The 27,873-nt window shown below is 46.6% G+C and overlaps 3 protein-coding genes across 3 annotated transcripts in view; all 3 read left to right on the forward strand.

The window, feature by feature from the left end:
- The window catches only part of LOC145861691 (ryanodine receptor 2-like), a 16,631-nt gene extending 8,939 nt beyond the window's left edge, over nucleotides 1-7,692 (forward strand). The window contains exons 2-5 of the mRNA XM_082964545.1: nucleotides 1-10; nucleotides 1,156-1,382; nucleotides 5,147-5,371; nucleotides 7,011-7,692. The exon at nucleotides 1-10 is cut by the window's left edge and continues 77 nt beyond it. Of these exons, the coding sequence (XP_082820671.1) occupies nucleotides 1-10; nucleotides 1,156-1,382; nucleotides 5,147-5,371; nucleotides 7,011-7,614 (1,066 nt within the window). The 3' untranslated portion in view covers nucleotides 7,615-7,692. The remainder of the gene's footprint in view (nucleotides 11-1,155; nucleotides 1,383-5,146; nucleotides 5,372-7,010) is intronic.
- Nucleotides 7,693-9,861: 2,169 nt separating this feature from the next.
- Nucleotides 9,862-14,539, forward strand: LOC106592272 (ryanodine receptor 2). The gene is made up of 6 exons (XM_082964546.1): nucleotides 9,862-10,062; nucleotides 10,704-10,809; nucleotides 11,526-11,672; nucleotides 12,217-12,490; nucleotides 14,233-14,347; nucleotides 14,516-14,539. Exons 1-6 carry the CDS (start codon nucleotides 9,862-9,864, stop codon nucleotides 14,537-14,539), a joined length of 867 nt encoding a protein of 288 aa, XP_082820672.1.
- Nucleotides 14,540-16,317: 1,778 nt separating this feature from the next.
- On the forward strand, nucleotides 16,318-26,974 carry LOC106593730 (ryanodine receptor 2). The gene is made up of 7 exons (XM_045700570.2): nucleotides 16,318-16,444; nucleotides 17,195-17,298; nucleotides 22,401-22,536; nucleotides 23,204-23,390; nucleotides 24,630-24,744; nucleotides 26,088-26,208; nucleotides 26,793-26,974. Exons 1-7 carry the CDS (start codon nucleotides 16,330-16,332, stop codon nucleotides 26,972-26,974), a joined length of 960 nt encoding a protein of 319 aa, XP_045556526.2. The 5' UTR covers nucleotides 16,318-16,329.
- The last annotated feature ends 899 nt before the right edge of the window (nucleotides 26,975-27,873 follow it).

The raw sequence follows: 27,873 nt of genomic DNA on the forward strand, positions 1-27,873 counted from the left end.
ACGCATTAAGGTGAGCGAGAGGGAGAACGGGACACACTATACTGCTCTGTACTGACAGAATGGAGAGGGCAGCTACAAATAGGCCAAGCCTCAGATATGGGCTGCCTGGAAAAGTCAACGTGGTGCTGTCTCTCCACTGGCTGTGGAAGGTTATGAGGTTGTCTCTCTGTAGGCCTCTGAATGGCTTTTTTAGGTCGGTGCAACACTGATGAGACCTTCACATACCTGTCTCTGCATCAGATCAGGTTCTTCTAAAAAAGGATACACTAAGGAAAGATCCCCCACAAAGCTTCTGTCTCTGTGGGACTCTACAGACCTCTACAGTAGCTCCAGGACTCTGATCTCTACAGTAGCTTCAGGACTCTGACCTCTACAGTAGCTTCAGGACTCTGACCTCTACAGTAGCTCCAGGACTTTGATCTCTACAGTAGCTCCGGGACTCTGATCTCTATAGTAGCTCCAGGACTCTGATCTCTACAGTAGCTCCAGGACTCTGACCTCTACAGTAGATCCAGGACTCTGACCTCTACAGTAGCTCCAGGACTCTGACCTCTACAGTAGCTCCGGGACTCTGATCTCTACAGTAGCTCCAGGACTCTGATCTCTACAGTAGCTCCGGGACTCTGACCTCTCCAGTAGCTCCGGGACTCTGATCTCTACAGTAGGTTCGGGACTCTGACCTTTACAGTAGCTCCAGGACTCTGACCTCTACAGTAGCTCCAGGACTCTGACCTCTACAGTAGCTTCAGGACTCTGACCTCTACAGTAGCTCCAGGACTCTGACCTCTACAGTAGCTCCAGGACTCTGACCTCTACAGTAGCTCCAGGACTGTAAAGCCTGCTATATGTTTCAATCCAAGTATTTATTTATGTTTGATTTTTTTTTAAAGTCACACAGAAAAATAGATCACCACTTTCTGTAGGAAGTACAGTTTTGTAAAGCCATAGTTTGACCTTTGAAAGAGTGATGAATTGAATTATGTCCCTAACCCACAACCCTCCATTTCTTTCTCCATCAGAATATCATGCCCCTGTCAGCTGGGCTGTTTAAGAGTGAGAGGAGGAAGCCTGTCCCCTCCCAGAACCTAACCCTGTCTGTTTCTATGTCTCTAGAACCCTCCCAGAACCTAACCCTGTCTGTTTCTATGTCTCTAGAACGTCATGCCCCTGTCAGCGGGACTGTTTAAGAGCGAGAGGACAAACGCCTGTCCCCAGTGTCCTCCCAGGCTGCATGTCCAGTTCCTGACCCCGGTGCTGTGGAGCAGGGTACCCAACCACTTCCTGAAGGTGGACGTATCCCGGGTCAACGACCGCCACGGCTGGCTGGTCACCTGCTCTGAACCGCTCCAGTTCATGTCCCTGCATATACCTGAGGAGAACAGGTGATGACCCTGCCCAGTGCCACTCGTCAGGAGTGAGGAAGGGCCTAAATATAGTACAACAATATCTGTCCAACATTTTTTATTAGCTATAGATTTTTTAATTTTCTTATTAGAAATGAGTGCAGCTGTCACATCCTGACCAGTATAAGGTTAATTGGTATTGTAGTATGGTCAGGACGTGGCAGAGGGTATTCGTTTTATGTGGTTCGGGGTGGTGTGTTTTGTTGAAGGGGCATTTGGCTTAAGTATTCCGGGGTTTTTGGGCACTGTTTGGTTTTCAGGTATTCTATGATTTTGTCTAGTATGTCTGTTTCTATGTTTGGTTAATTGGGGTTGGGACTCTCAGTTGAAGGCAGGTGTTGTCTATCTGCCTTTGATTGAGAGTCCCATATATGAGGGTGTGTTTGTGTTTGTTATTTGTGGGTGATTATTCTGTGCCTTACCAGACAGTTTTTTGTCAATCGTTCTTTGTTATTTTGGTGTTCATTTTGTATTTATTAAAAAGCAAGATGAGCATACACATACCTGCTGCGTTTTGGTCCTTCACCGACGACAAGTGTGACAGAATCACCCACCACTCAAAGACCAAGCAGCAGAGGAAGGAGCAGACGGAATTAGAGTTGGACTGGCGGGAGAAGTGGACCTGGGAGGAAATTCTGGACGGGGCCGGACCTTGGCACCAGGCTGGGGATTATCGCCGCCCGCAGTGGGAAATTGAGGCAGCCAAGGCAGAGAGGCGGAGGTACGAGGCCATGGACGCGCTGAGGGAGAAGCACGAGAGGCACCCCCAAGAATTTTTTTTGGGGGGGCACAAAGGGTAGTTTGGCTAGGCGTAGGAAGAGCCGGAAGCCAGCTACCCGTGGTTATATGGAGGAGCGTATGGGGTGGAGAGCGCTATGTTTTGCTGAGGAGCGCACTATCTCACCCATACGCACGCACAGTCCGGTGCGCATTATTCCAGCCCCTCGCAGGTGCCGTGCTAGAGCGGGCATCCAGCCTGGTAGGAGGATGCCTGCGCAGCACATCTGGTCGCCGGTACGCCTCCGAGGACCAGGCTACCCAACTCCCGCTCTACGCACGGCTACCATCAAGCCCCTGCACAGCCCAGTCTGCCCTGTACGAGCACCCCGCTCGTACAGGGCTACTAGTTCCATCCAGCCAAGGCGGGTTGTGCAGGAGGTAAGATCTAGACCGACTGTGCGCCTCCATAGCCCTGGGTTTCCAGCTCCTGTCTCTCGTGCGGACCCGAAAGTGCGTCAACCCAGTCCGACTCGTCCTGTTCCCGCTCCCCGCACTAGCCTTCAAGTGCGTAAACCCAGCCACGCCAGTCAACAGTCACCGGAGCTGCCCGCCAGTCAACAGTCGTCACCGGAGCTGCCCGCCAGTCAACAGTCGTCATCAGAGCTGCCCGCCAGTCAACAGTCGTCGTCAGAGCTGCCCGCCAGTCAACAGTCATCATCAGAGCTGCCCGCCAGTCAACAGTCGTCATCAGAGCTGCCCGCCAGTCAACAGTCGTCATCAGAGCTGCCCGCCAGTCAACAGTCGTCATCAGAGCTGCCCGCCAGTCAACAGTCGTCATCAGAGCTGCCCGCCAGTCAACAGTCGTCATCAGAGCTGCCCGCCAGTCAACAGTCGTCATCAGAGCTGCCCGCCAGTCAACAGTCGTCGGAGTTGCCCGCCAGTCAACAGTCGTCGGAGTTGCCCGCCAGTCAACAGTCGTCAGAGCTGCCCGCCAGTCAACAGTCGTCGGAGTTGCCCGCCAGTCAACAGTCGTCAGAGTTGCCCGCCAGTCAACAGTCGTCGGAGCTGCCCGCCAGTCAACAGTCGTCAGAGCTGCCCGCCAGTCAACAGTCGTCAGAGCTGCCCGCCAGTCAACAGTCGCCAGAGAGGTCAGACTGCGCTGAACTGCCGGAGTGGCCAGACTGCGCTGAACTGCCGGAGTGGCCAGACTGCGCTGAACTGCCGGAGTGGCCAGACTGCCCTAAACTGCCGGAGTGGCCAGACTGCCCTGAACTGCCGGAGTGGCCAGACTGCCCTGAACTGCCGGAGTGGCCAGACTGCCCAGACTGTCCCGAGTTGCCAGACTGTCCCGAGTTGCCAGACTGCCCAGACTGTCCCGAGTTGCCAGACTGCCCAGACTGTCCCGAGTTGCCAGACTGCCCAGACTGTCCCGAGTTGCCAGACTGCCCAGACTGTCCCGAGTTGCCAGACTGTCCCGAGTTGCCAGACTGCCCCGACTGTCCCGAGTTGCCAGACTGCCCCGACTGTCCCGAGTTGCCAGACTGCCCCGACAGCCTGGAACGGCCTGAGCCGGAGCCACCTCCAGAGATAGGTGGGTTGGGGAGGGGGGGTGTAGCACAGTGCCGTCGTTGACGGCAGCCACCCTCCCTTCCCTCCCTTTAGTAAGGGGGAATTTTTTTTGGGGTGTTGCTTGGGGTTATTTTTGTTAAGGTGCTTCCGGGGTTAGCACCTTTAAGGGGGGGGTACTGTCACGTCCTGACCAGTATAAGGTTAATTGGTATTGTAGTTTGGTCAGGACGTGGCAGAGGGTATTCGTTTTATGTGGTTCGGGGTGGTGTGTTTTGTTGAAGGGGCATTTGGTTTAAGTATTCCGGGGTTTTTGGGCACTGTTTGGTTTTCAGGTATTCTATGATTTTGTCTAGTATGTCTGTTTCTATGTTTGGTTAATTGGGGTTGGGACTCTCAGTTGAAGGCAGGTGTTGTCTATCTGCCTTTGATTGAGAGTCCCATATATGAGGGTGTGTTTGTGTTTGTTATTTGTGGGTGATTATTCTGTGTTTAGCCTTGTGCCTTACCAGACTGTTTTTTGTCGATCGTTCTTTGTTATTTTGGTGTTCATTTTGTATTTATTAAAAAGCAAGATGAGCATACACATACCTGCTGCGTTTTGGTCCTTCACCGACGACAAGCGTGACAGCAGCGGTTAACGATAGCAGCAAAGGTGAATGATATCAGAAAAGGTGAATGATATCAGAGAAGGTGAACGATAGCAGAAAAGGTGAACGATAATCAGAAAACGTGAACGATAGCCGAAAAGTTGAACGATAGCAGAAAAGGTGAACGATAGCAGAAAAGGTGAACGATAATCAGAAAAGGTGAACGATGGCCGAAAACGCGAATGATGGCCGAAAAGGTGAACGATAGCCGAAAAGGTGAATGATAGCAGAAAAGGTGAATGATGGCAGAAAAGGTGAACGATAATCAGAAAAGGGGAACGATAGCAGAAAAGGGGAACGATGGCAGGAAAGGGGAACGATGGCAGGAAAGGGGAACGATAGCAGAAAAGGGGAACGATGGCAGGAAAGGGGAACGATGGCAGGAAAGGGGAATGATAGCAGAAAAGGGGAACGATAGCAGGAAAGGGGAACGATAGCAGGAAAGGGGAACGATAGCAGGAAAGGTGAACGATAATCAGAAAAGGGGAACGATAGCAGAAAAGGGGAACGATAGCAGGAAAGGGGAACGATGGCAGGAAAGGGGAACAATAGCAGGAAAGGTGAACGATAGCTGAACGTAATGTATGAGAAGCAATAAAATGTTGTTGCAATCAGAAAGTTCCTCACTAAGCTGAATGTCAGTTTAACCTTCCTCCCCCTCTTCTCCTTCCTCTTCCTCCTCTCTCTTCCTCCTCCTCCTCCCCTTCTCCTCTTCCTCTTCATCCTCTCTCCTCCTCTTCCTCCTCCCCCTTGTCATCTTCCTCTTCCTCCTCTCTCTTCGTCTCTCCTCCTCCTCCTCCTCCCCAGGTCAGTTGATATCCTGGAGTTGACTGAGCAGAAGAATCTGTTGAAGTTTCACTACCATACTCTGAGGTTGTACTCTGCCGTGTGCGCTCTGGGGAACAACCGTGTGGCCCACGCCCTCTGCTCCCACGCCGACGAGGCACAGCTGCTCTACGCCATAGAGAACAAGTACATGCCTGGTCTCCTCAGGACTGGATACTACGACCTGCTCATAGACATCCACCTCAGGTAGGTAGCTACGACCTGCTCATAGACATCCTCCTCAGGTAGCTAGCTACGACCTGCTCATAGACATCCACCTCAGGTAGGTAGCTACGACCTGCTCATAGACATCCACCTCAGGTAGCTAGCTACGACCTGCTCGTAGACATCCTCCTCAGGTAGCTAGCTACGACCTGCTCATAGACATCCACCTCAGGACTGGATACTACGACCTGCTCATAGACATCCACCTCAGGTAGCTAGCTACGACCTGCTCATAGACATCCACCTCAGGTAGCTAGCTACGACCCGCTCATAGACATCCACCTCAGGTAGCTAGCCCACAGGTTAGAGAGGTGGGCCAGGAACCGGAATGTCGCTAATTTAAAACCTCTTAAGGATTTGCCCCTTTTTACATTTTTTTTATTTTTTTAAATCTAAAATGACATACCCAAATCTAACTGCCTGTATCTCAGGACCTGAAGCAAGGACATGCATATTCTTGGTACCATTTGAAAGGAAACCCTTTGAAGTTTGTGGAAATGTGAAAGGAATGTAGGATAATATAACACAATAGATAGATCTGGTAAAAGATAATACAAAGAAAAAAACAACCATTGTTTTTTTTGTGTGCCATCATCTTTGAAATGCAAGAGAAAGGCCATAATGTATTATTCCAGCCCAGGTGTAATTTCGATTTTGGCCACTAGATGGCAGCAGTGTATGTGCAAAGTTTTAGACTGATCCAATGAACCATTGCATTTCCGTTAATGTTTGTATCAAGACTGCCCAAATGTGCCTAATTGGTTTATTAAAAACTTTTCAACTTCATAACTGTGCACTTTCCTCAAACAATAGCATGGTATTATTTCACTGTAATAGCTACTGTAAATTGGACAGTGCAGTTAGATTAACAAGAATATAAGCGTTCTGCCAATATCAGATATGTCTATGTCCTGGGAAATGTTCTTGTTACTTACAACCTCATGCGAATCGCATAAGCCTACGTTAGCTCAACCGTCCCGTGGGTGGGACACTGATTTTGTAGAGATACTTATTAAGTCCCGGGTCGTGTCGATGAAAAAGTGGAGACTGAACTGGCTACAGGTGGGCTGCTGGCGTCAGATCTACCATTAGCACTGTGCCCTTGAGCAAGGCACTTAACCACCACAATATGCTCTATATCCAGGAGCTCCTCTCATAGTGTAGGGAAAAAGTCAGAGGATTCATTCCAAACCCAAACTACCTCTTCCCCTACTGTATTTATTTCTTTATTTTTGCTCCTTTGCACCCTATTATTTCTATTTCTACTTTGCACTTTCTTCCACTACAAATCTACCATTCCAGTATTTTACTTGCTATATTGTATTTACTTTGCCACCATGGCCTTTTTTTGCCGTTACCTCCCTCATCTCACCTCATTTGCTCACATTGTATATAGACTTATTTTTCTACTGTATTATTGACTGTATATTTGTTTTACTCCATGTGTAACTCTGTGTTGTATGTGTCGCACTGCTTTGCTTTATCTTGGCCAGGTCGCAATTGTAAATGAGAACTTGTTCTCAACTTACCTACCTGGTTAAATAAAGGTGAAATAAAATAAAATAAATAAAAATGATTTTCTAACCAAATGGACAATAAACTGTTTTTCTTCAATTCTCAGTACCTATGCTACGGCACGTCTCATGATGAACAATGAATACATCGTCCCCATGACGGACGAGACCAAGTCCATCACTCTGTTCCCTGACGAGAAGAAGAAGCACGGCCTGCCAGGTATCGGCCTGAGCACCTCTCTCCGCCCCCGTATGCACTTCTCCTCCCCATCCTTCATCTGCAGCGGAGCCGACTGCTTCCAGTTCAGCCCTGAGTTCCCCCTGGATACCCTGAAGACCAAGACCATAGAGATGCTGACGGAGGCGGTGAGCGAAGGCAGTTTACATGTCAGAGATCCTATAGGGGGCAGCACTGAATTCCTGTTCGTACCTCTCATTAAGTTGTTCTATACTCTACTGATCATGGGAGTGTTCCACAATGGAGACCTGAAGAACATTCTACAGCTGATAGAACCCAGCGTGTTCTCAGAGGGAGGGGACGCGCCCGCGGACGCTCCAGCGGACACGCCCGAGAGTGATGTCACTAAGGGAGGGAGAAGCGGGGAGGGGCCTGGAGGAGAGGAGAGGACAGGGAAGGTGCCTAAAGGACTACTCCAGATGAAACTACCAGAGCCTGTCAAGCTGCAGGTATGTAAGACACACTGGACATGATATTTTCAAATCAAATTGTATTTGTCACATGCGCCAAATACAACAGGTGTAGTCGACCTTACAGTGAAATGCTGAATACAACAGGTGTAGTAGACCTTACAGTGAAATGCTGAATACAACAGGTGTAGTAGACCTTACAGTGAAATGCTGAATACAACAGGTGTAGTAGACCTTACAGTGAAATGCTGAATACAACAGGTGTAGTAGACCTTACAGTGAAATGCTGAATACAACAGGTGTAGTAGACCTTACAGTGAAATGCTGAATACAACAGGTGTAGTAGACCTTACAGTGAAATGCTGAATACAACAGGTGTAGTAGACCTTACAGTGAAATGCTGAATACAACAGGTGTAGTAGACCTTACAGTGAAATGCTTTCTTACAAGCCCATAAACAACAATGCAGTTTTAAGAAAAATAATTGTTAAGTAAAAAATAATTAAGGAGCAGAGGTAAAATAACAGTAGTGAGGCTATATACAGGGTGTTACGGTACAGAGTCAATGTGGAGGCTATATACAGGGGGTACCGGTACAGAGTCAATGTGGAGGCTCTATACAGGGGGTACCGGTACAGAGTCAATGTGGAGGCTATATACAGGGGGTACCGGTACAGAGTCAATGTGGAGGCTATATACAGGGGGTACTGGTACAGAGTCAATGTGGAGGCTATATACAGGGGGTACCGGTACAGAGTCAATGTGGAGGCTATATACAGTGGGTACCGGTACAGAGTCAATGTGGAGACTATATACAGGGGGTACTGGTACAGAGTCAATGTGGAGGCTATATACAGGGGGTACCGGTACAGAGTCAATGTGGAAGCTATATACAGGGGGTACCGGTACAGAGTCAATGTGGAGGCTATATACAGGGGGTACCAGTACAGAGTCAATGTGGAGGCTATATACAGGGGGTACCAGTACAGAGTCAATGTACGGGGTCACCGGTTAGTCAAGTTAATCGAGGTAATATGTACATGTAGGTAGAGTTAAAGTGACTATGCATAGATAATAACAAGAGAGTAGCAGCATCGTAGAAGGGGGGGGGGGGGGGGGGGGCAGGCAATGCAATAGCCTGGTTAGCCATTTGATTAGATGTTCAGGAGTCTTATGGCTTGGGGGTAGAAGCTGTTTAGAAGCCTCTTGGACCTTGACTTGGCGCCCCGGTACCGCTTGCCGTGTGGTAGCAGAGAGAACAGTCTATGACTAGGGTGGCTGGAGTCTTTGACATTTTTTAGGGCCTTCCTCAGACACCGCCTGGTATAGAGGTCCTGGATGGCAGGAAGCTTGGCCTAGGTGATGTACTGGTCTGTTCTCATTACCCTCTGTAGCGCCTTGCGGTCGGAGGCCGAGCAGTTGCAATACCAGGCAGTGATGCAACCCGTCAGGATGCTCTCGATGGTGCAGCCGTAGAACCAGGCAGTGATATCCTTCTGGTTCCATGTAGCAGAATTATTTATATTTTCTTTCCCATAAATGTAACCTGTCGTAAACCACCATCTGTCCAGTAAATATAACCTGTCATAAACCACTCTCTGTCCAGTAAATATAACCTGTCATAAACCACTATCTGTCCAGTAAATATAACCTGTCAGAAGTTACTATCTGTCCAGTAAATGTAACCTGTCATAAACCACTATCTGTCCAGTAAATATAACCTGTCATAAACCACTATCTGTCCAGTAAATATAACCTGTCATAAACCACTATCTGTCCAGTAAATATAACCTGTCATAAACCACTATCTGTCCAGTGAATATAACCTGTCATAAAGTCAAGGCTGACCTCCAGCAGGAGATTTTGCTATTTCTATTTTTATTATATATTTTTTTATACACCTGTTGTATTTGGCGCTAGTGACAAAATACAAGTTGATTTGATTTGATCTTAAAGCGGGTACGTAAGTGGTGGGCGAGTCTGCTGTCGACACGGCAGAATCATTTTGGAGGACCCCCTGCCTGCATAGTACTCGTTGTTAACTGGACTGTATTTCTCTAGATGTGCTGCCTGCAGAGTACTCATTGCTAACCGGACTGTGTTTCTCTAGATGTGCTGCCTGCCTGCAGAGTACTCGTTGTTAACCGGACTGTGTTTCTCTAGATGTGCTGCCTGCAGAGTACTCGTTGTTAACTGGACTGTGTCTCTCTAGATGTGCTGCCTGCAGAGTACTCGTTGCTAACCGGACTGTGTCTCTCTAGATGTGCTGCCTGCAGAGTACTCGTTGCTAACCGGACTGTGTCTCTCTAGATGTGCCACCTGCTCCAGTACCTGTGTGACTGTCAGGTGCGCCACCGTATCGAGGCGGTGGTGGGCTTCAGCGATGACTTCGTGGCTCGTCTCCAGGACAACCAGAGGTTCCGTTATAACGAGGTCATGCAGGCGCTCAACATGTCGGCTGCCCTGACTGCCAGGAAGACCAAAGAGTTCAGATCTCCTCCTCAGGAACAGGTAGATCAATCAATCAATCAATCAGTCAATCAGTGAATATCTTTATGCTATGTTACATCTATTCACCTGTTATGTTCCCCACCGTTGCTGGGTCAAGTCTTGGTCTCACTTTATCTGGATTGTCCAGATGTTTCATCTATAGGTCTACAGATGGTCATACTATCAACAAACTATCTGTTGATAAGCACTGCCTATTAAGGTTAGGGTTAGGATTAGGATTAGGATTAGGATTAGGATTAGGATAAGGGTTAGGATTACAATAAGCGTTATGGTAAGGGTTAAGTTTAGGGTTTGGATAAGGGTTAAATTTAGGGTTAGGATAAGGGTTAAGTGTAGGGTTTGGATAAGGGTTAAATTTAGGGTTAGGATAAGGGTTAAGGTTAGGATAAGGGTTAGGGTTAGAGTAAGGGTTAGGGTTAGAATAAGGGTTAGGGTTAGAATAAGGGTTAGGGTTAGAATAAGGGTTAGGGTTAGGGTTAAGGTTAGGATAATGTTTAAGGTTAGGGTTAGGTTTAGGGTTACTCCACAATACTAACCGATCAGGGCCGTGAGTTTGTTGAGCAGGTTGGTACCGATCAGGTCCGGGTTAGGGTTACTCCACAATACTAACCGTTCACCGTTCAGTGATGTTCTCCTCTCAGATCAACATGCTGCTGAGCTTTAAGGACGAGAAGGTGGACTGTCCGTGTCCAGAACACATCAGACAACAACTTGTGGACTTCCACGAGGACCTGATGACACACTGCGGTATGTCTGTTTAACACTGTAGTACCGGACCGGCTCCGATTTAGTTTCTTTACCCTAACCAGGCCGGCCAAGTACAGCTCGGTTCGGCTCCGATTTAGTTTCTTTAGCCTAACCAGGCCAGCCAAGTACAGCTCGGCTCGGCTTGGCTCCGATCTAGTTTCTTTACCCTAACCAGGCCAGCCAAGTACAGCTCGGCTCGGCTTGGCTCCGATTTAGTTTCTTTACCCTAACCAGGCCAGCCAAGTACTGCTCGGCTTGGCTTGGTTCGGCTCCGATTTAGTTTCTTTACCCTAACCAGGCCAGCCAAGTACAGCTCAGCTCAGCTCGGCTCAGCTCCGATTTAGTTTCTCTACCCTAACCAGGCCAGCCAAGTATAGCTCGGTTCGGCTCGGCTCCGATTTAGTTTCTTTACCCTAACCAGGCCAGCCAAGTACGGCTCGGCTCGGCTTGGTTCGGCTCCGATTTAGTTTCTTTACCCTAACCAGGCCAGCCAAGTACAGCTCAGCTCGGTTCGGCTCCGATTTAGTTTCTTTACCCTAACCAGGCCGGCCAAGTACAGCTCGGCTCGGCTCGGCTTGGTTCGGCTCAGTTGTAAGCTTCGTTGAAGTCACTACAGTGACCTTGAATTCAAATCTTAACGGTATGAATATTTTCCCAATCCCTGTTGACTTACACCCAGGAGTTAGTCAACACGTTATCTGTCCTTCTGTCATCAGGCATAGAGATAGACGAGGACAAGCTGAACGAGGCAGACAGTGACTTCACCATCCGAGGAAGACTCATGTCCCTGGTGGAGAAGGTGGTCTACCTAAAGAAAAAGATGACCTTCATGCCGAAGAACAAGAAGAAAGACAAGAAACCCAGTAAGCCTTCCCTCTACAGGACACAGTGTTACAGACACATAAAGAACCCAGATTTGTTTGTGTTGTCTAACCAACACCTACGCCGCCTGACAATAACCATAGGAGTTGGTTAGACAGCACTAACAGATCTGAAATCAGGTACAAGTTAGTTAGACAGCACTAACAGATCTGGGATCAGGTAGGAGTTAGTTAGACAGCACTAAGAGATCTGGGATCAGATGAGATCAAGCTGGTCCTTTTCTGGGTCTGACTGTCTGCCTGGGCGTCTTTCTCTCTGTGTCTCTGTGTCTCTGTGTCTCTGTGTCTCTGTGTCTCTGTGTCTCTGTCTGTCTGTCTGTCTGTCTGTCTGTCTGTCTGTCTGTCTGTCTGTCTGTCTGTCTGTCTGTCTGTCTGTCTGTCTGTCTGTCTGTCTGTCTGTCTGTCTGTCTGTCTACTACAGTTGAATAGAGACAATAGACTAGACTAAAGGATTTGTCAAGGTCCTTGTCCCGGTGCTTTGCTGTGTCGTCTGACAGCGTTGCCCTTGTTGCCTCGTGTCCTTCAGGCACGTTGCAGCAGCTGATCAGTGAGACCATGGTACGCTGGGCCCAGGAGAGCATCATGGAGGACCCAGAGCTGGTCAGAGCCATGTTTGTCCTACTCCACCGTCAGTACGATGGCATCGGGGGCCAGGTCCGGGCCCTGCCCAAGGCCTACACCATCAACTCAGTCTCTGTGGAGGATACCATCAAACTGCTGGCATCACTGGGCCAGATCAGATCGCTGTTGTCTGTACGCATGGGGCGTGAGGAGGAAAAACTGATGATCAGAGGACTGGGGTAAGGGCACTACACTACATACTACACACTACATACTACACACTACACACTACACTACATACTAACTGGGGTAAGGGCACTACACTACACACTACATACTACATACTACACACTACACACTACACACTACATACTACATACTGACTGGGATAAGGGCACTACACTACACACTACACACTACATACTACATACTACCTGGGGTAAGGGCACTACACTACATACTACACACTACATACTACACACTACACACTACATACTACACACTACACACTACACACCACATACTACATACTGACTGGAGTAAGGGCACCACACTACATACTACACACTACACACTACATACTACATACTACATACTGACTGGGGTAAGGGCACTACACTACATACTACACACTACACACTACACACTACATACTACATACTACATACTAACTGGGGTAAGGGTACTACACTACATACTACATACTACCTGGGGTAAGGGTACTACACTACATACTACATACTACCTGGGGTAAGGGTACTACATTACATACTACCTGGGGTAAGGGTACTACACGACATACTACATACTAACTGGGGCAAGGGTACTACACTACATACTACATACTACCTGGGGTAAGGGTACTACACTACATACTACATACTACCTGGGGTAAGGGCACTACACTACATACTGCACACTACACACTACACACTACATACTACATACTAACTGGGGTAAGGGCACTACACTACATACTACACACTACACACTACATACTGACTGGGGTAAGGGCACTACACTACATACTACACACTACATACTACATTCTAACTGGGGTAAGGGTACTACACTACATACTACATACTACCTGGGGTAAGGGTACTACACTACATACTATATACTACCTGGGGTAAGGGTACTACACTACATACTACATCCTACCTGGGGTAAGGGCACTACACTACATACTACACACTACACACTACATACTACATACTACATACTAACTGGGGTAAGGGCACTACACTACATACTACACACTACATACTACATACTTACTGGGCTAAGGGTACTACACTACATACTAACCGTTCATGGGGCGTGAAGCCATTCACTTTAAATGATACATTCTCTCAGGAAATGAAAGCAGTTTTTCAGTTTGGTTTTGGAAACATACAGTATACCAATCTAGTTGATAATGTTTACTAGCTCTACACTGCTTGTCTCTTGGTCTGGTCTCTCTCTACAGAGACATCATGAACAACAACGTCTTCTACCAGCACCCTAACCTGATGAGAGCTCTGCTTGTCTCTTGGTCTGGTCTCTCTCTACAGAGACATCATGAACAACAAGGTGTTCTACCAGCACCCTAACCTGATGAGAGCTCTGCTTGTCTCTTGGTCTGGTCTCTCTCTACAGAGACATCATGAACAACAAGGTGTTCTACCAGCACCCTAACCTGATGAGAGCTCTGCTTGTCTCTTGGTCTGGTCTCTCTCTACAGAGACATCATGAACAACAAGGTCTTCTACCAGCACCCTAACCTGATGAGAGCTCTGCTTGTCTCTTGGTCTGGTCTCTCTCTACAGAGACATCATGAACAACAAGGTGTTCTACCAGCACCCTAACCTGATGAGAGCTCTGCTTGTCTCTTGGTCTGGTCTCTCTCTACAGAGACATCATGAACAACAAGGTCTTGTACCAGCACCCTAACCTGATGAAATCTCTGCTTGTCTCTTGGTCTGGTCTCTCTCTACAGAGACATCATGAACAACAAGGTCTTCTACCAGCACCCTAACCTGATGAGAGCTCTGGGAATGCATGAAACTGTCATGGAGGTGATGGTTAACGTGCTGAGTGGAGGGGAATCCAAGGTAACTGCTCATAACGGTGTGTGTGTGTGTGTGTGTGTGTGTGTGTGTGTGTGTGTGTGTGTGTGTGTGTGTGTGTGTGTGTGTGTGTGTGTGTGTGTGTGTGTTGTTTGAAGGAGGGTTTCTTTTCTTTTTTTAAATTAAATTTGCTCCATCTATGTAATTTTGAAGTTCAAGGGCCTTCTGCAGTTTTGATCTGGGACCAGGTTCAACCAGTCCATATAACACTTCACTATGTAAAAGGCAAAACTGACCCCAGATCAGCAATCTGAGCTGCTTTGTGCCCAGGTTTAACCAGTCCATATAACACTTCACTATGCAAAAGGCTAAACTGATCCCAGATCAGCCCTCTGAGCTGCTTTGGGATCAGGTTCAACCAGTCCATATAACACTTCACTATGTAAAAGGCAAAACTGACCCCAGATCAGCAATCTGAGCTGCTTTGTGATCAGGTTCAACCAGTCCATGTAACACTTCACTATGTAAAAGGCAAAACTGACCCCAGATCAGCACTCTGAGCTGCTTTGTGCCCAGGTTTAACCAGTCCATATAACACTTCACTATGTAAAAGGCAAAACTGACCCCAGATCAGCAATCTGAGCTGCTTTGTGCCCAGGTTTAACCAGTCCATATAACACTTCACTATGCAAAAGGCTAAACTGATCCCAGATCAGCCCTCTGAGCTGCTTTGGGATCAGGTTCAACCAGTCCATATAACACTTCACTATGTAAAAGGCAAAACTGACCCCAGATCAGCAATCTGAGCTGCTTTGTGATCAGGTTCAACCAGTCCATGTAACACTTCACTATGTAAAAGGCAAAACTGACCCCAGATCAGCACTCTGAGCTGCTTTGTGCCCAGGTTTAACCAGTCCATATAACACTTCACTATGTAAAAGGCAAAACTGGTCCCAGATCAGCACTCTGAGCTGCTTTGTGATCAGGTTCAACCAGTCCATATAACACTTCACTATGTAAAAGGCAATACTGATCCCAGATCAGCACTCTGAGCTGCTTTGTGCCCAGGTTTAACCCCCCTTTGCTGTGGGTTCCTTGGATAACTGATCAGTTCATTCCAAAATGAAAGATGAACGTCATTCTGCAGCAACAGGACAGGGAAAGTCACGTCATTGGTGACTGATAGATCATTGATGTTAAGTCATTAGTGATTGATAGATCATTGATGTTAAGTCATTAGTGATTGATAGATCATTGATGTTAAGTCATTAGTGATTGATAGATCATTGATGTTAAGTCATTAGTTCATTGATAGGTCATTGATGTTAAGAGAGATACTCTTCCCTGTGGCTCAGTTGGTAGAGCATGGTGTTTGCAATGCCAGCATGGTGCCATGGTGCCAGCATGGTGTTTGCAACGCCAGGGTTGTGGGTTCGATTCCCATGGGGGGCCAGTACAAAAATTTTAAAAAATAAATACATGTATGAAATGTATGCATTCACTACTGTAAGTCGCTCTGGATAAGAGCGTCTGCTAAATGACTAAAATGTAAAATGTAAAAATGTTAAGTCATTAGTGATTGATAGATCATTGATGTTAAGTCATTAGTGATTGATAGATCATTGACGTTAAGTCATTAGTGATTGATAGATCATTGACGTTAAGTCATTAGTGATTGATAGATCATTGACGTTAAGTCATTAGTGATTGATAGATCATTGACGTTAAGTCATTAGTGATTGATAGATCATTGACGTTAAGTCATTAGTGATTGATAGATCATTGACGTTAAGTCATTAGTGATTGATAGATCATCGATGTTAAGTCATTAGTGATTGATAGATCATTGATGTTAAGTCATTAGTTCATTGATATATCATTGATGTCACGTCATTGGTAATTCTGCTAACATTTCTTATGTCACTTCCTGTCCCGTTCGCTGTGCGACGTTGGAAAGGCAAAGTAAACTAAGTAAAACAGCGTTGACTTGTCTGTTACTTGTCGTTCAGGAAATCACCTTTCCAAAGATGGTGGCCAACTGCTGTCGTTTCCTGTGTTACTTCTGTCGCATCAGCAGACAGAACCAGAAAGCCATGTTCGATCACCTCAGCTACCTGCTGGAAAACAGCAGCGTCGGACTTGGTGAGGGAAGCCGTTGTCTTTCCGTTTTTATCTGATGAGATCTGGGGGGGGACTTTGGTATGCTCCATAGGTTTTAACAGCAACTTTAGCTTGCTGGAGATAATGGTGTCTCTCTCTCTCTCTCTCTCTCTGTCTCTCTCTCTCTCTCTGTCTCTCTCTCTCTCTGTCTCTCTCTCTCTCTTTCTGTCTCTGTCTCCCTCTCTCTCTCTGTCTCCCTCTCTCTCTCTCTCTGTCTCTCTCTCTCTGTGTCTCTCTCTGTCTCTCTCTCTCTCTGTGTGTGTGTGTGTTGCTCTCTCTTTCTCTCTCTCTCTGTCTCTCTGTCTCTCTGTCTCTCTGTCTCTCTTTCTCTGTCTCTCTCTGTCTCTCTCTTTCTGTCTCTGTCTCCCTCTCTCTCTGTCTCTCTCTCTCTCTCTCTCTCTGTCTCTCTCTCTCTCTCTCTCTCTCTCTCTCTCTCTGTGTGTGTGTGTGTGTTGCCCTCCCTCTCTCTCTCTCTCTGTCTCTCTGTCTCTCTTTCTCTCTTTCTCTCTCTCTCTCTGTCTCTGTCCCTCTCTGTCCCTCTCTGTCTCTCTCTGTCTCTCTCTGTCTCTCTCTCTCTCTCTCTCTCTCTCTCTCTCTCTTTGTGTGTGTGTGTGTTGCCCTCCCTCTCTCTCTCTCTCTCTCTCTCTCTCTCTCTCTCTCTCTCTCTCTCTATATGTGTGTTGTTGCCCTCCCTCTCTCTCTCTCTCTCTGTCCCTCTCTCTCTGTCCCCAGCGTCTCCCTCGATGCGAGGCTCTACTCCACTAGATGTGGCCGCTGCCTCTGTGATGGACAACAACGAGCTGGCTCTGGCCCTGAGGGAACCAGACCTGGAGAAAGTAAGACAAGGGCCAACTCTAACAGCAAACTAACTTGTTCAGCTCACCCAGTACCCAACATATGGAGGTACAGTATAGAGATACAGCATAGAGGTACAGTATGTATTCAGCCCACCCTGTACCCAACATATACAGTATAGAGAGAGGTACAATATAGAGGAGATACAGTATAGAGGTACAGTATAGAGGAGATACAGTATGGAGGAGATACAGTATAGAGGAGATACAGTATAGAGGTACAGTATAGAGGTACAGTATAGAGGAGGGACAGTATAGAGGTACAGTATAGAGGTACAGTATAGAGGAGGTACAGTATAGAGGAGGTACAGTATAGAGATACAGTATAGAGGAGATACAGTATAGAGGAGGTACAGTATGGAGGAGGTACAGTATAGAGGTACAGTATAGAGGAGGTACAGTATAGAGGAGGTACAGTATAGAGGAGGTACAGATACCGTTGGTACAGTTTTCCCTGGATGCAGTCTATACATCATTACCTCATATCGTTGGTACAGTGTTCCCTGGATGGAGTCTATACCTCATACCGTTGGTACAGTGTTCCCTGGATGCAGTCTATACCTCATACCGTTGGTACAGTGTTCCCTGGATGCAGTCTATACCTCATACCGTTGGTACAGTGTTCCCTGGATATAGTCTATACGTCAATACCGTTGGTGCAGTGTTCCCTAACAGTTTGATGTAAGTAAAACTGTACTAATCTAGGTTTGAGATGAGAAATGATGCTGAATGTATGGAGTTATTTGGACCCCTACAAATCAGCGGGGCTAGACATTCTGGACCCTTTCTTTCAAAAATTATTTTTGAGTCATTTAGCAGACGCTCTTATCGAGAGCGACTTACAGTAGTGAATGCATACATTTCATTTTTTTTTTTCATTTCATACATTTTTTTCGTACTTGGCCCCCCGTGGGAATCGAACCCACAACCCTGGCGTTGCAAACACCATGCTCTACCAACTGAGCTACGGGGAAGGCTATTATCTGCCGAAATTGTTGCAACCCCTATTACTAGCCTGTTCAACCTCTCTTTCGTGTCGTCTGAGATTCCCAAAGGTTGGAAAGCTGCTGCGGTCATCCCCCTCTTCAAAGGGGGGGACACTCTTGACCAAACTGCTACAGACCTATATCTATCCTACCCTGCCTTTCTAAGGTCTTCGAAAGCCAAGTTAACAAACAGATTACCGACCATTTCGAATCCCATCGTACCTTCTCCGCTATGCAATCTGGTTTCAGAGCTGGTCATGGGTGCACCTCAGCGACGCTCAAGGTCCTAAACGATATCTTAACCGCCATCGATAAGAAACAATACTGTGCAGCCGTATTCATTGACCTGATCAAGGCTTTCAACTCTGTCAATCACCACATCCTTATCAGCAGACTCAACAGCCTCGGTTTCTCAAATGATTGCCTCGCCTGGTTCACCAACTACTTCTCAGACAGAGTTCAGTGTGTCAAATCGGAGGGCCAGTTGTCCGGACCTCTGGCAGTCTCTATGGGGGTGCCATAGGGTTCAATTCTTGGGCCAACTCTTTTCTCTGTATACATCAATGATGTCGCTCTTGCTGCTGGTGAGTCTCTGATTCACCTCTACGCAGACGACACCATTCTGTCAACTTCTGGCCCTTCTTTGGACACCATGTTAACAACCCTCCAGACGAGCTTCAATGCCATACAACTCTCCTTCCGTAGCCTTCAACTGCTTTTAAATACAAGTAAAACCAAATGCATACTCTTCAAACGATCGCTGCCTACACCTGCCCGCCCGCACAGCATCACTACTCTGGACGGTTCTGACTTAGAATATGTGGACATCTACAAATACCTAGGTGTCATGACGTTACCCTCTTTGAGTACAGGGAGGACAGTTGACCCCCTCCCCCTTGCACCATCCCCCAACCTACCTCCCCCCACCCAGGCCCTGTGTGAAGGGGTGGTAAAATTCTAGAGGAGAATCTCCTGCCACATGGCCCATAGAGAGACACAGGAAATTCTTCCAACTCACAGAATTGGGGAACCGAACGACATTTATGTTCTGGAGAAGGTATAAAAGATAGGTAAAGAATCCAGCTACGAACTGGTCCGCTTGGTACAATTTTGTGATACTCAGAAGAGACAATATAGCCATATTACCATAAAACTGTTTATATAATAGCCTCAGCTATGGGACTTGCATCCAAATGGTTGTATAAAATGTATTAACCTGTTAGGGCTAGGGGGCAGCATTGACACGGCTGGATAAAAAACATACCCGATTTAATCTGGTTACCACTCCTACCCAGTAACTAGAATATGCATATACTTATTACATATGGATAGAAAACACCCTACATTTTCTAAAACTGTTTGAATGGTGTACCAGATTAAATCGGGTACATTTTTTTATCCAGACGTGCAAATGCTGCCCCCTAGCCCTAACAGGTTAATGTGATAGAATTGTATTTCTGTACCAAGCTTAACTCAGTCATCGGCACGCCCCCCCAGGGACATGGACAGGACAAGGCGTCATGTGACAAGCCTGTTCTATGTTCACGTATAAAACCCCCACCTAGAAGTTATTTCTTTAGACCAGCTTACCTCAGAAGAGAGAGCCAAGGTTTGGCCACCCAATTCCTCTACTGAAAGTTACCTATACCACGTGGTTAAACTTTTAAACTATCGAGACCGACAGAATAAGAACAAGTCTTTGATATTAATTATTAGTCTGCAGCTAAGTCAATTATATCATTGAACGCGAAGACCAACGAAACATCCATTCTATAACGACATTAATGAATGTTGCTTTGAAAGATCCATTCTAACCGAGAGAGAGAGAGAGAGAGAGAGAGAGAGAGAGAGAGAACTCTCCAACAGAACGACTCTCCAACAAGGATCCCGACGCACACTGAGCGTAAATATATATTGATTAGCGTTCATGTGCAAAGGATTAGCATATCAATTGTTAATATTAATGAACTCTGTGTGCCTCCTCAGCTGCCCTTTATGACCCTTTGTTTAACAAGACACCAGCCATGCCTGTTTAGCCCACTAGGGCACATTACTCAATAAATTCTTTGTGACGATAATTACTGTTTGTATGCTTTCTGTGAATTACTTAGTTTAGTAAATAAATGATTTTAAGACAATTGATGTATGGATGACTTTAGTAAAGGCTGGATTCGTGCAGATACAACAATTTACGACGTTTGGAATGAGACTGGACGCGAGGTAAAATACACCATTTAAACCAGAAGATAATCGGCCTATACTATAATATAATATATAATGTTATAATATAGGAAAGTTATATTAGGAAAATTATAACTTTGTAATCTGAATATTTTCCTTGGTGCCCCGATCTCCTAGTTAATTACAATTAAATGATTAATCAGTTTAATCGCATGATAATAATTACAGGGAGTTATTTGATAAACATGTCTTCAAGTTAATGGTGCCCCAAAGACACGACACAGGTGTCTGGTTAGACTGTAAACTCTCCTTCCAGACTCACATCAAACATCTCCAATCCAAAGTTAAATCTAGAATTGGCTTCCTATTTCGCAACAAAGCATCCTTCACTCATGCTGCCAAACATAACCTCGTAAAACTGACCATCCTACCGATCCTCGACTTTGGCGATGTCATTTACAAAATAGCCTCCAACACCCTACTCAACAAATTGGATGCAGTCTATCACAGTGCCATCCGTTTTGTTACCAAAGCCCCATATACTACCCACCACTGCGACCTGTACGCTCTCGTTGGCTGGCCCTCGCTTCATACTCGTCGCCAAACCCACTGGTTCCAGGTCATCTGCAAGACCCTGCTAGGTAAAGTCCCACCTTATCTCCACTCACTGGTCACCATAGCAGCACCCACCTGTAGCACGCGCTCCAGCAGGTATATCTCACTGGTCACCCCCAGGGCCAATTCCTCCTTTGGCCGCCTCTCCTTCCAGTTCTCTGACTGGAACGAACTACAAAAATCTCTGAAACTGGAAACACTTATCTTCCTCACCAGCTTTAAGCACCAGCTGTCAGAGCAGCTCACAGATCACTGCACCTGAACATAGCCCATCTATAAATAGTCCAAACAATTACCGCATCCCCAACTGTATTTATTTATTTATTTTGCTCACTTGCACCCAAGTATTTCTACTTTGCACATTCACCTACTGCAAATCTACAATTCCAGTGTTTAATTGCTATATTGTATTTACTTCGCCACCGTGGCCTTTTTATTGCCTTTACCTCCCTTATCTCACCTCATTTGCTCACATTGTATATCGACTTGTTTTTGTACTGTATTATTGACTGTATGTTTGTTTTACTCCATGTGTAACTCTGTGTTGTTGTATGTGCTTTATCTTGGCCAGGTGGCAGTTGTAAATGAGAACTTGTTCTCAACTTGCCTACCTGGTTAAACAAAGGTAAAATAAATAAATACAATTTAAATACTACAGCCAGGGGAACAGACAGGTACACTTTAATGTAAGACAAGCTCACATGTAGCTTTTTGGTAGTGAACAAGAGATGTGTACTGTATGGTACAGTAGCAAGCTATGCAGATAAGTAGACTGTAGAGGTCACCTCCTACATGTTCCATAGGAATCCTAGTTTAGTCCTAACAGTTAGGAACTCTCTGATGTCCTCCAACGTGGGTCTCCTCAGGAATCCTAGTTTATTCCTAACAGTTAGGAACTCTCTGATGTCCTCCATCGTGGGGCTCCTCAGGAATCCTAGTTTATTCCTCTCTGATGTCCTCCACCGTGGGGCTCCTCAGGAATCCTAGTTTAGTCCTCTCTGATGTCCTCCACCATGGGGCTCCTCAGGAATCCTAGTTTATTCTTCTCTGATGTCCTCCACCATGGGGCTCCTCAGGAATCCTAGTTTATTCCTAACAGTTAGGAACTCTCTGATGACCTCCTACCTGATCTGTCTACTGAGACAATCAGGATCCTATCCATTATCCAATGACGTGTACCGTTTTGGTGACATAACTTGGCCTCACCATGACTTTCCCTTCCTCCGCTGACTCTGACACAGCGTGAGGTCCTGACCAAGACCTTTCCCTACTAACCCTCTCCCTCTGCCTCCTCTTCCCTAGGTGGTGCAGTACTTGGCTGGCTGTGGTCTCCAGAGCTGCTCCATGCTAGTGTCTAAAGGATACCCTGATATCGGCTGGAACCCCGTCGAAGGAGAGAGATACCTCGACTTCCTCCGCTTCGCAGTGTTCTGCAACGGTACACGTGCATTTCATACCTATGGCAGTTGCCGATTTCATTATAACATTTACATTACATTTACATTACATTTAAGTCATTTAGCAGACACTCTTATCCAGAGCGACTTACAAATTATAACATTTGTCTGTGGTCGGTAGATGGTCTTGGTTATTTTCATATAATCCTTCATTTCATTCATAACATTTGTCTGTGGTTGGTAGATGGTCTTGGTTATTGGTTGGTTGAAGGAAATGTAGTATCAATCTGTTAAATATTTCTACGGTCGAGGTATTGAAGTCAATCTTTACCCATGATCTCAGGTAGGAGGTATTGAAGTCAATCTTTACCCATGATCTCAGGTAGGACGTATTGAAGTCAATCTTTACCTATGATCTCAGGTAGGAGGTATTGAAGTCAATCTTTACCCATGATCTCAGGTAGGGGTATTGAAGTCAATCTTTACCCATGATCTCAGGTAGGACGTATTGAAGTCAATCTTTACCCATGATCTCAGGTAGGAGGTATTGAAGTCAATCTTTACCCATGATCTCAGGTAAGATGTATTGAAGTCAATCTTTACCCATGATCTCAGGTAGGAGGTATTGAAGTCAATCTTTACCCATGGTCTCAGGTAGGAGGTATTGCAGTTATGAATGATGTCATGATTTACCTGTCGTCCTATCAGGTGAGAGTGTGGAGGAGAACGCCAACGTGGTGGTGAGGCTGCTGATTCGTCGGCCGGAGTGCTTTGGCCCCGCCCTGCGCGGAGAAGGGGGGAATGGTCTCCTGGCAGCCATGATGGAAGCCATCAAGATATCAGAGGACCCCTGTAGAGACGGGCCCTCCCCTACCTCAGAGGCCGGCAGGACACTGTAGGTACCCCTGTAGAGATGGGCCCTCCCCTACCTCAGAGGCCGGCAGGACACTGTGGGTACCCCTGTAGAGACGGGCCCTCCCCTACCTCAGAGGCCAGCAGGATACTGTAGGTACCCCTGTAGAGACGGGCCCTCCCCTACCTCAGAGGCCAGCAGGACACTGTAGATACCCCTGTAGAGACAGGCCCTCCCCTACCTCAGAGGCCAGCAGGACACTGTAGGTAACCCTGTAGAGACGGGCCCTCCCCTACCTCAGAGGCCAGCAGGACACTGTAGGTTCCATTGAACTGGGCTAGCTCTAACCCTAACACTGTAGTGGTGGGTTCTTCTCCTACCTCTACAGTACCTCTCTCTGTCCCGTTCTCTCTGTCCCGTTCTCTCTGTCCCGTTCTCTCTCACCTTTTTTCTCTCTCTCGCTCTCTTCCTCTCTCCCTTTCTCCTCTCCCTCCAACTCCATCACTACCTCCCCTCCTCCCCCCCTCTCTCTCTCTTTCTCCGCCGTCCACTCTCCCTCCCTCTGGATTCTCTCCTGCCTCCCCTGTGCCAGAGTATGTCCTCATTACTCATCAGTGTTCCTGTTCTGTCTGGCCATGCTACCAGGTGTTCTATAAAAGTCCCTGAGATAGTCTGCCCTACTATTATCAGGCATCAGACTCAGAAACAACGACCCAACACAACTCCAGGCTGTGTGAGGGCTATTTGACCAAGAAGGAGAGTGATGGAATGCTGTATCAGATGACCTGGCCTCCACAATCACCCGACCTCAACCCAATTGAGATGGTTTGGGATGAGTCGGACCGCAGAGTGAAGGAAAAGCAGCCAACAATTGCTCAGCATATGTGGGAACTCCTTCAAGACTGTTGGAAAAGCGTTTCTCATGACGCTGGTTGAGAGAATGCCAAGAGTGTGTAAAGCTGTCATCAAGGCAAAGGGAGGCTACTTTGAAGAATCTAACATCTAAAATATATTTTTGATTTGTTTAACACTTTTTTTGGTTACTACATGATTCCATATGTGTTATTTCATAGTTTTGATGTCTTCACTATTATTCTACAATGTAGAAAATAGTAAAAAATTAAGAAAAACCCTTGAATGAGTAGGTGTGTCCAAACTTTTGACTTGTACTGTGTGTGTGTGTGTGTGTGTGTGTGTGTGTGTGTGTGTGTGTGTGTGTGTGTGTGTGTGTGTGTGTGTGTGTGTGTGTGTGTGTGTGTGTGTGTGTGTGTGTGTCCTCAGCAGTGAGGTGTTATTGGAGGATGAGGAGGATGACACTATTCACATGGGAAACGCTATAATGACCTTCTACGCCGCCCTCATAGACCTGCTGGGGCGCTGCGCCCCTGAGATGCACGTGAGTCACAGATAGAGGGGGGAGTCAATGCCTTAGACAGACAGACGGACGGACGGACGGACGGACAAATGGACAGGCAGTCTTAAAACCAATAGGGTACTATTTGAGACTGGGACACTGTAAGAACCAATAAGGTGCTATTTGAGACTGGGCCACTGTAAGAGCCAATAGGGTACTAATTGAGACTGGGACACTGTAAGAGCCAATAGGGTGATATTTGAGACTGGGACACTGTTAGAACCAATTAGGGTGCTATTTGAGGCTGGGCCACTGTAAGAGCCAATAGGGCACTAATTGAGACTGGGCCACTGTAAGAGCTAATAGGGTGATAATTGAGACTGGGACACTGTAAGAACCAATAGGGTGCTATTTGAGACTGGGCCACTGTAAGAACCAATAGGGTGATAATTGAGACTGGGCCACTGTAAGAACCAATAGGGTGCTAATTGAGACTGGGTCACTGTAAGAACCGATAGGGTGCTAATTGAGACTGGGCCACTGTAAGAGCCAATAGGGCACTAATTGAGACTGGGCCACTGTAAGAGCCAATAGGGTGATATTTGAGACTGGGCCACTGTAAGAGCCAATAGGGTGTTATTTGAGACTTGGCCACTGTAAGAGCCAATAGGGTGATAATTGAGACTGGGCCACTCTAAGAGCCAATAGGGTGTTATTTGAGACTGGGCCACTGTAAGAGCCAATAGGGTGCTAATTGAGACTGGGCCACTCTAAGAGCCAATAGGGTGCTATTTGAGACTGGGCCACTGTAAGAACCAGGGTCATGCTGGAGCACAGAGAGGGAGTGATGGTAGACTGGCTAAATTACACTTTAATAAAGAAAGTCTCTAACCCTCATTTCATTTCAACATTTCATCGTTGGCCAAGTTGAGGTTTTCACCTCATTTTTCAAATCTTCTGCCAACCGTTTAGCCAGGGCTCTGGTCAACAGTAGTGCTCTATATAGGGAATAGGGCTCTGGTCAACAGTAGTGCTCTATATAGGCAATAGGGCTCTGGTCAACAGTAGTGCTCTATATAGGGAATAGGGCTCAGGTCAACAGTAGTGCTCTGTATAGGGAATAGGGCTCTGGTCAACAGTAGTGCACTATATAGGGAATAGGGCTCTGGTCAACAGTAGTGTACTATATAGGGAATAGGGCTGTAGTATAAAGTAGTGCACTATAGTGTTCTATATAGGGAATAGGGGGGCATTTCTAGTTGTATTTTGTCGTTATTACGGACCCTCATTAGCTGCTGCCTTGCTCTTCCTGGGGTCCAGACACATTAGGGCACATCACATTTGCGATACAGGCGTTCTCTGAGAAGGGGTGTTGTGTTTTCCAGCTGATCCATGCAGGGAAGGGCGAGGCCATCAGGATAAGAGCCATCCTACGTTCCCTGATCCCTATAGAGGACCTGGAAGGAGTGATCAGCATACCCTTTCCCATGCCAACTCTGGCCAAAGGTGGGTGGAAACTCTTCCCACTAAACCTCTCAGGCATTGCAGGGGTATAAGGTATTGCCCAAGGTCCACCCTAGCTGGAACAGCAGGGAGTTTTGCACAGTGGGCCCTGAAACCCATCCACTACTCTGTTAAACTGACCTAAAACCATCCACTACTCTGTTAAACTGACCTAAAACCATCCACTACTCTGTTAAACTGGCCTAAAACACTCCACTACTCTGTTAAACTGCCCTAAAACCATCCACTACTCTGTTAAACTGATCTAAAACCATCCACTACTCTGTTAAACTGACCTAAAACCATCCACTACTCTGTTAAACTGGCCTAAACCCATCCACTACTCTCTTAAACTGACCTAAAACCATCCACTACTCTGTTAAACTGACCTAAAACCATCCACTACTCTCTTAAACTGACCTAAAACCATCCACTACTCTGTTAAACTGACCTAAAACCATCCACTACTCTGTTAAACTGAACTAAAACCATCCACTACTCTGTTAAACTGACCTAAAATATAGTCTCCAATCTGTATCCAGTCAATAGTTGAACCTGACTCTGGTCTGTCTGTTATGTGTATCCAGATGGATCAGTGGTTGAACCTGATATGTCAGCTGGGTTCTGTCCGGACCACAAGGCAGCCATGGTGCTGTTCCTGGACCGGGTCTACGGGATAGAGGACCAGAACTTCCTGCTTCATCTACTGGAGGTCGGATTCCTGCCCGACCTCAGGGCTGCTTCCTCGCTCGACACAGTGAGTCTCTAACCCTGACCTTATAGACGCAGTGAGTCTCTAACCCTGTAGACACAGTGAGTCTCTAAACCTAACCTTATAAACGCAGTGAGTCTCTAACCCTGTAGACACAGTGAGTCTCTAACCCTAACCTTATAAACGCAGTGAGTCTCTAACCCTGTAGACACAGTGAGTCTCTAACCCTGTAGACACAGTGAGTCTCTAACCCTCTAGACGCAGTGAGTCTCTAACCTTATAGACACAGTGAGTCTCTAACCTTATAGACACAGTGGGTCTCTAACCCTAACCTTATAGACGCAGTGAGCCTCTAACCCTGTAGACACAGTGAGTCTCTAACCCTGTAGACACAGTGAGTCTCTAACCCTGTAGACACAGTGTGTCTCTAACCCTGTAGACACAGTGAGTCTCTAACCCTGTAGACACAGTGTGTAGACACAGTGAGTCTCTAACCCTGTAGACACAGTGAGTCTCTAACCCTGTAGACACAGTGAGTCTCTAACCCTGTAGACGCAGTGAGTCTCTAACCCTGTAGACGCAGTGAGTCTCTAACCCTGTAGACACAGTGAGTCTCTAACCCTGTAGACACAGTGAGTCTCTAACCCTGTAGACACAGTAAGTCTCTAACCCTGTAGACGTAGTGAGTCTCTAACCCTGTAGACGCAGTGAGTCTCTAACCCTGACCTTATAGACGCAGTGAATCTCTAACCTTATAGACGCAGTGAGTCTCTAACCCTAACCTCATAGACACAGTGAGTCTCTAACCCTGTAGACACAGTGAGTCTCTAAACATAACCTCATAGACACAGTGAGTCTCTAACCCTGTAGACACAGTGAGTCTCTAAACCTAACCTTATAAACGCAGTGAGTCTCTAACCCTGTAGACACAGTGAGTCTCTAACCCTGTAGACACA

The sequence above is a fragment of the Salmo salar genome, chromosome 18 (genome assembly GCF_965601325.2).
Source record: "Salmo salar chromosome 18, fSalSal1, whole genome shotgun sequence".
Lineage (NCBI taxonomy): Eukaryota > Metazoa > Chordata > Actinopteri > Salmoniformes > Salmonidae > Salmo > Salmo salar.

What these genes read in the sequence shown, in the direction of transcription:
- LOC106592272 (XM_082964546.1), top strand. Translation starts at nt 9,862, where the DNA reads ATGTGCCACCTGCTCCAGTACCTGTGTGACTGTCAGGTGCGCCACCGT. An exon ending in GGACCTGATGACACACTGCG is followed by an intron (nt 10,810 to 11,525) that starts GTATGTCTGTTT and finishes TTCTGTCATCAG; the next exon opens with GCATAGAGATAGACGAGGAC. An exon ending in TGAGTGGAGGGGAATCCAAG is followed by an intron (nt 14,348 to 14,515) that starts GTAACTGCTCAT and finishes GTAATTTTGAAG; the next exon opens with TTCAAGGGCCTTCTGCAGTT.
- LOC106593730 (XM_045700570.2), top strand. Translation starts at nt 16,330, where the DNA reads ATGGTGGCCAACTGCTGTCGTTTCCTGTGTTACTTCTGTCGCATCAGC. An exon ending in AAACAGCAGCGTCGGACTTG is followed by an intron (nt 16,445 to 17,194) that starts GTGAGGGAAGCC and finishes CTCTGTCCCCAG; the next exon opens with CGTCTCCCTCGATGCGAGGC. An exon ending in GCTGCGCCCCTGAGATGCAC is followed by an intron (nt 24,745 to 26,087) that starts GTGAGTCACAGA and finishes TGTGTTTTCCAG; the next exon opens with CTGATCCATGCAGGGAAGGG.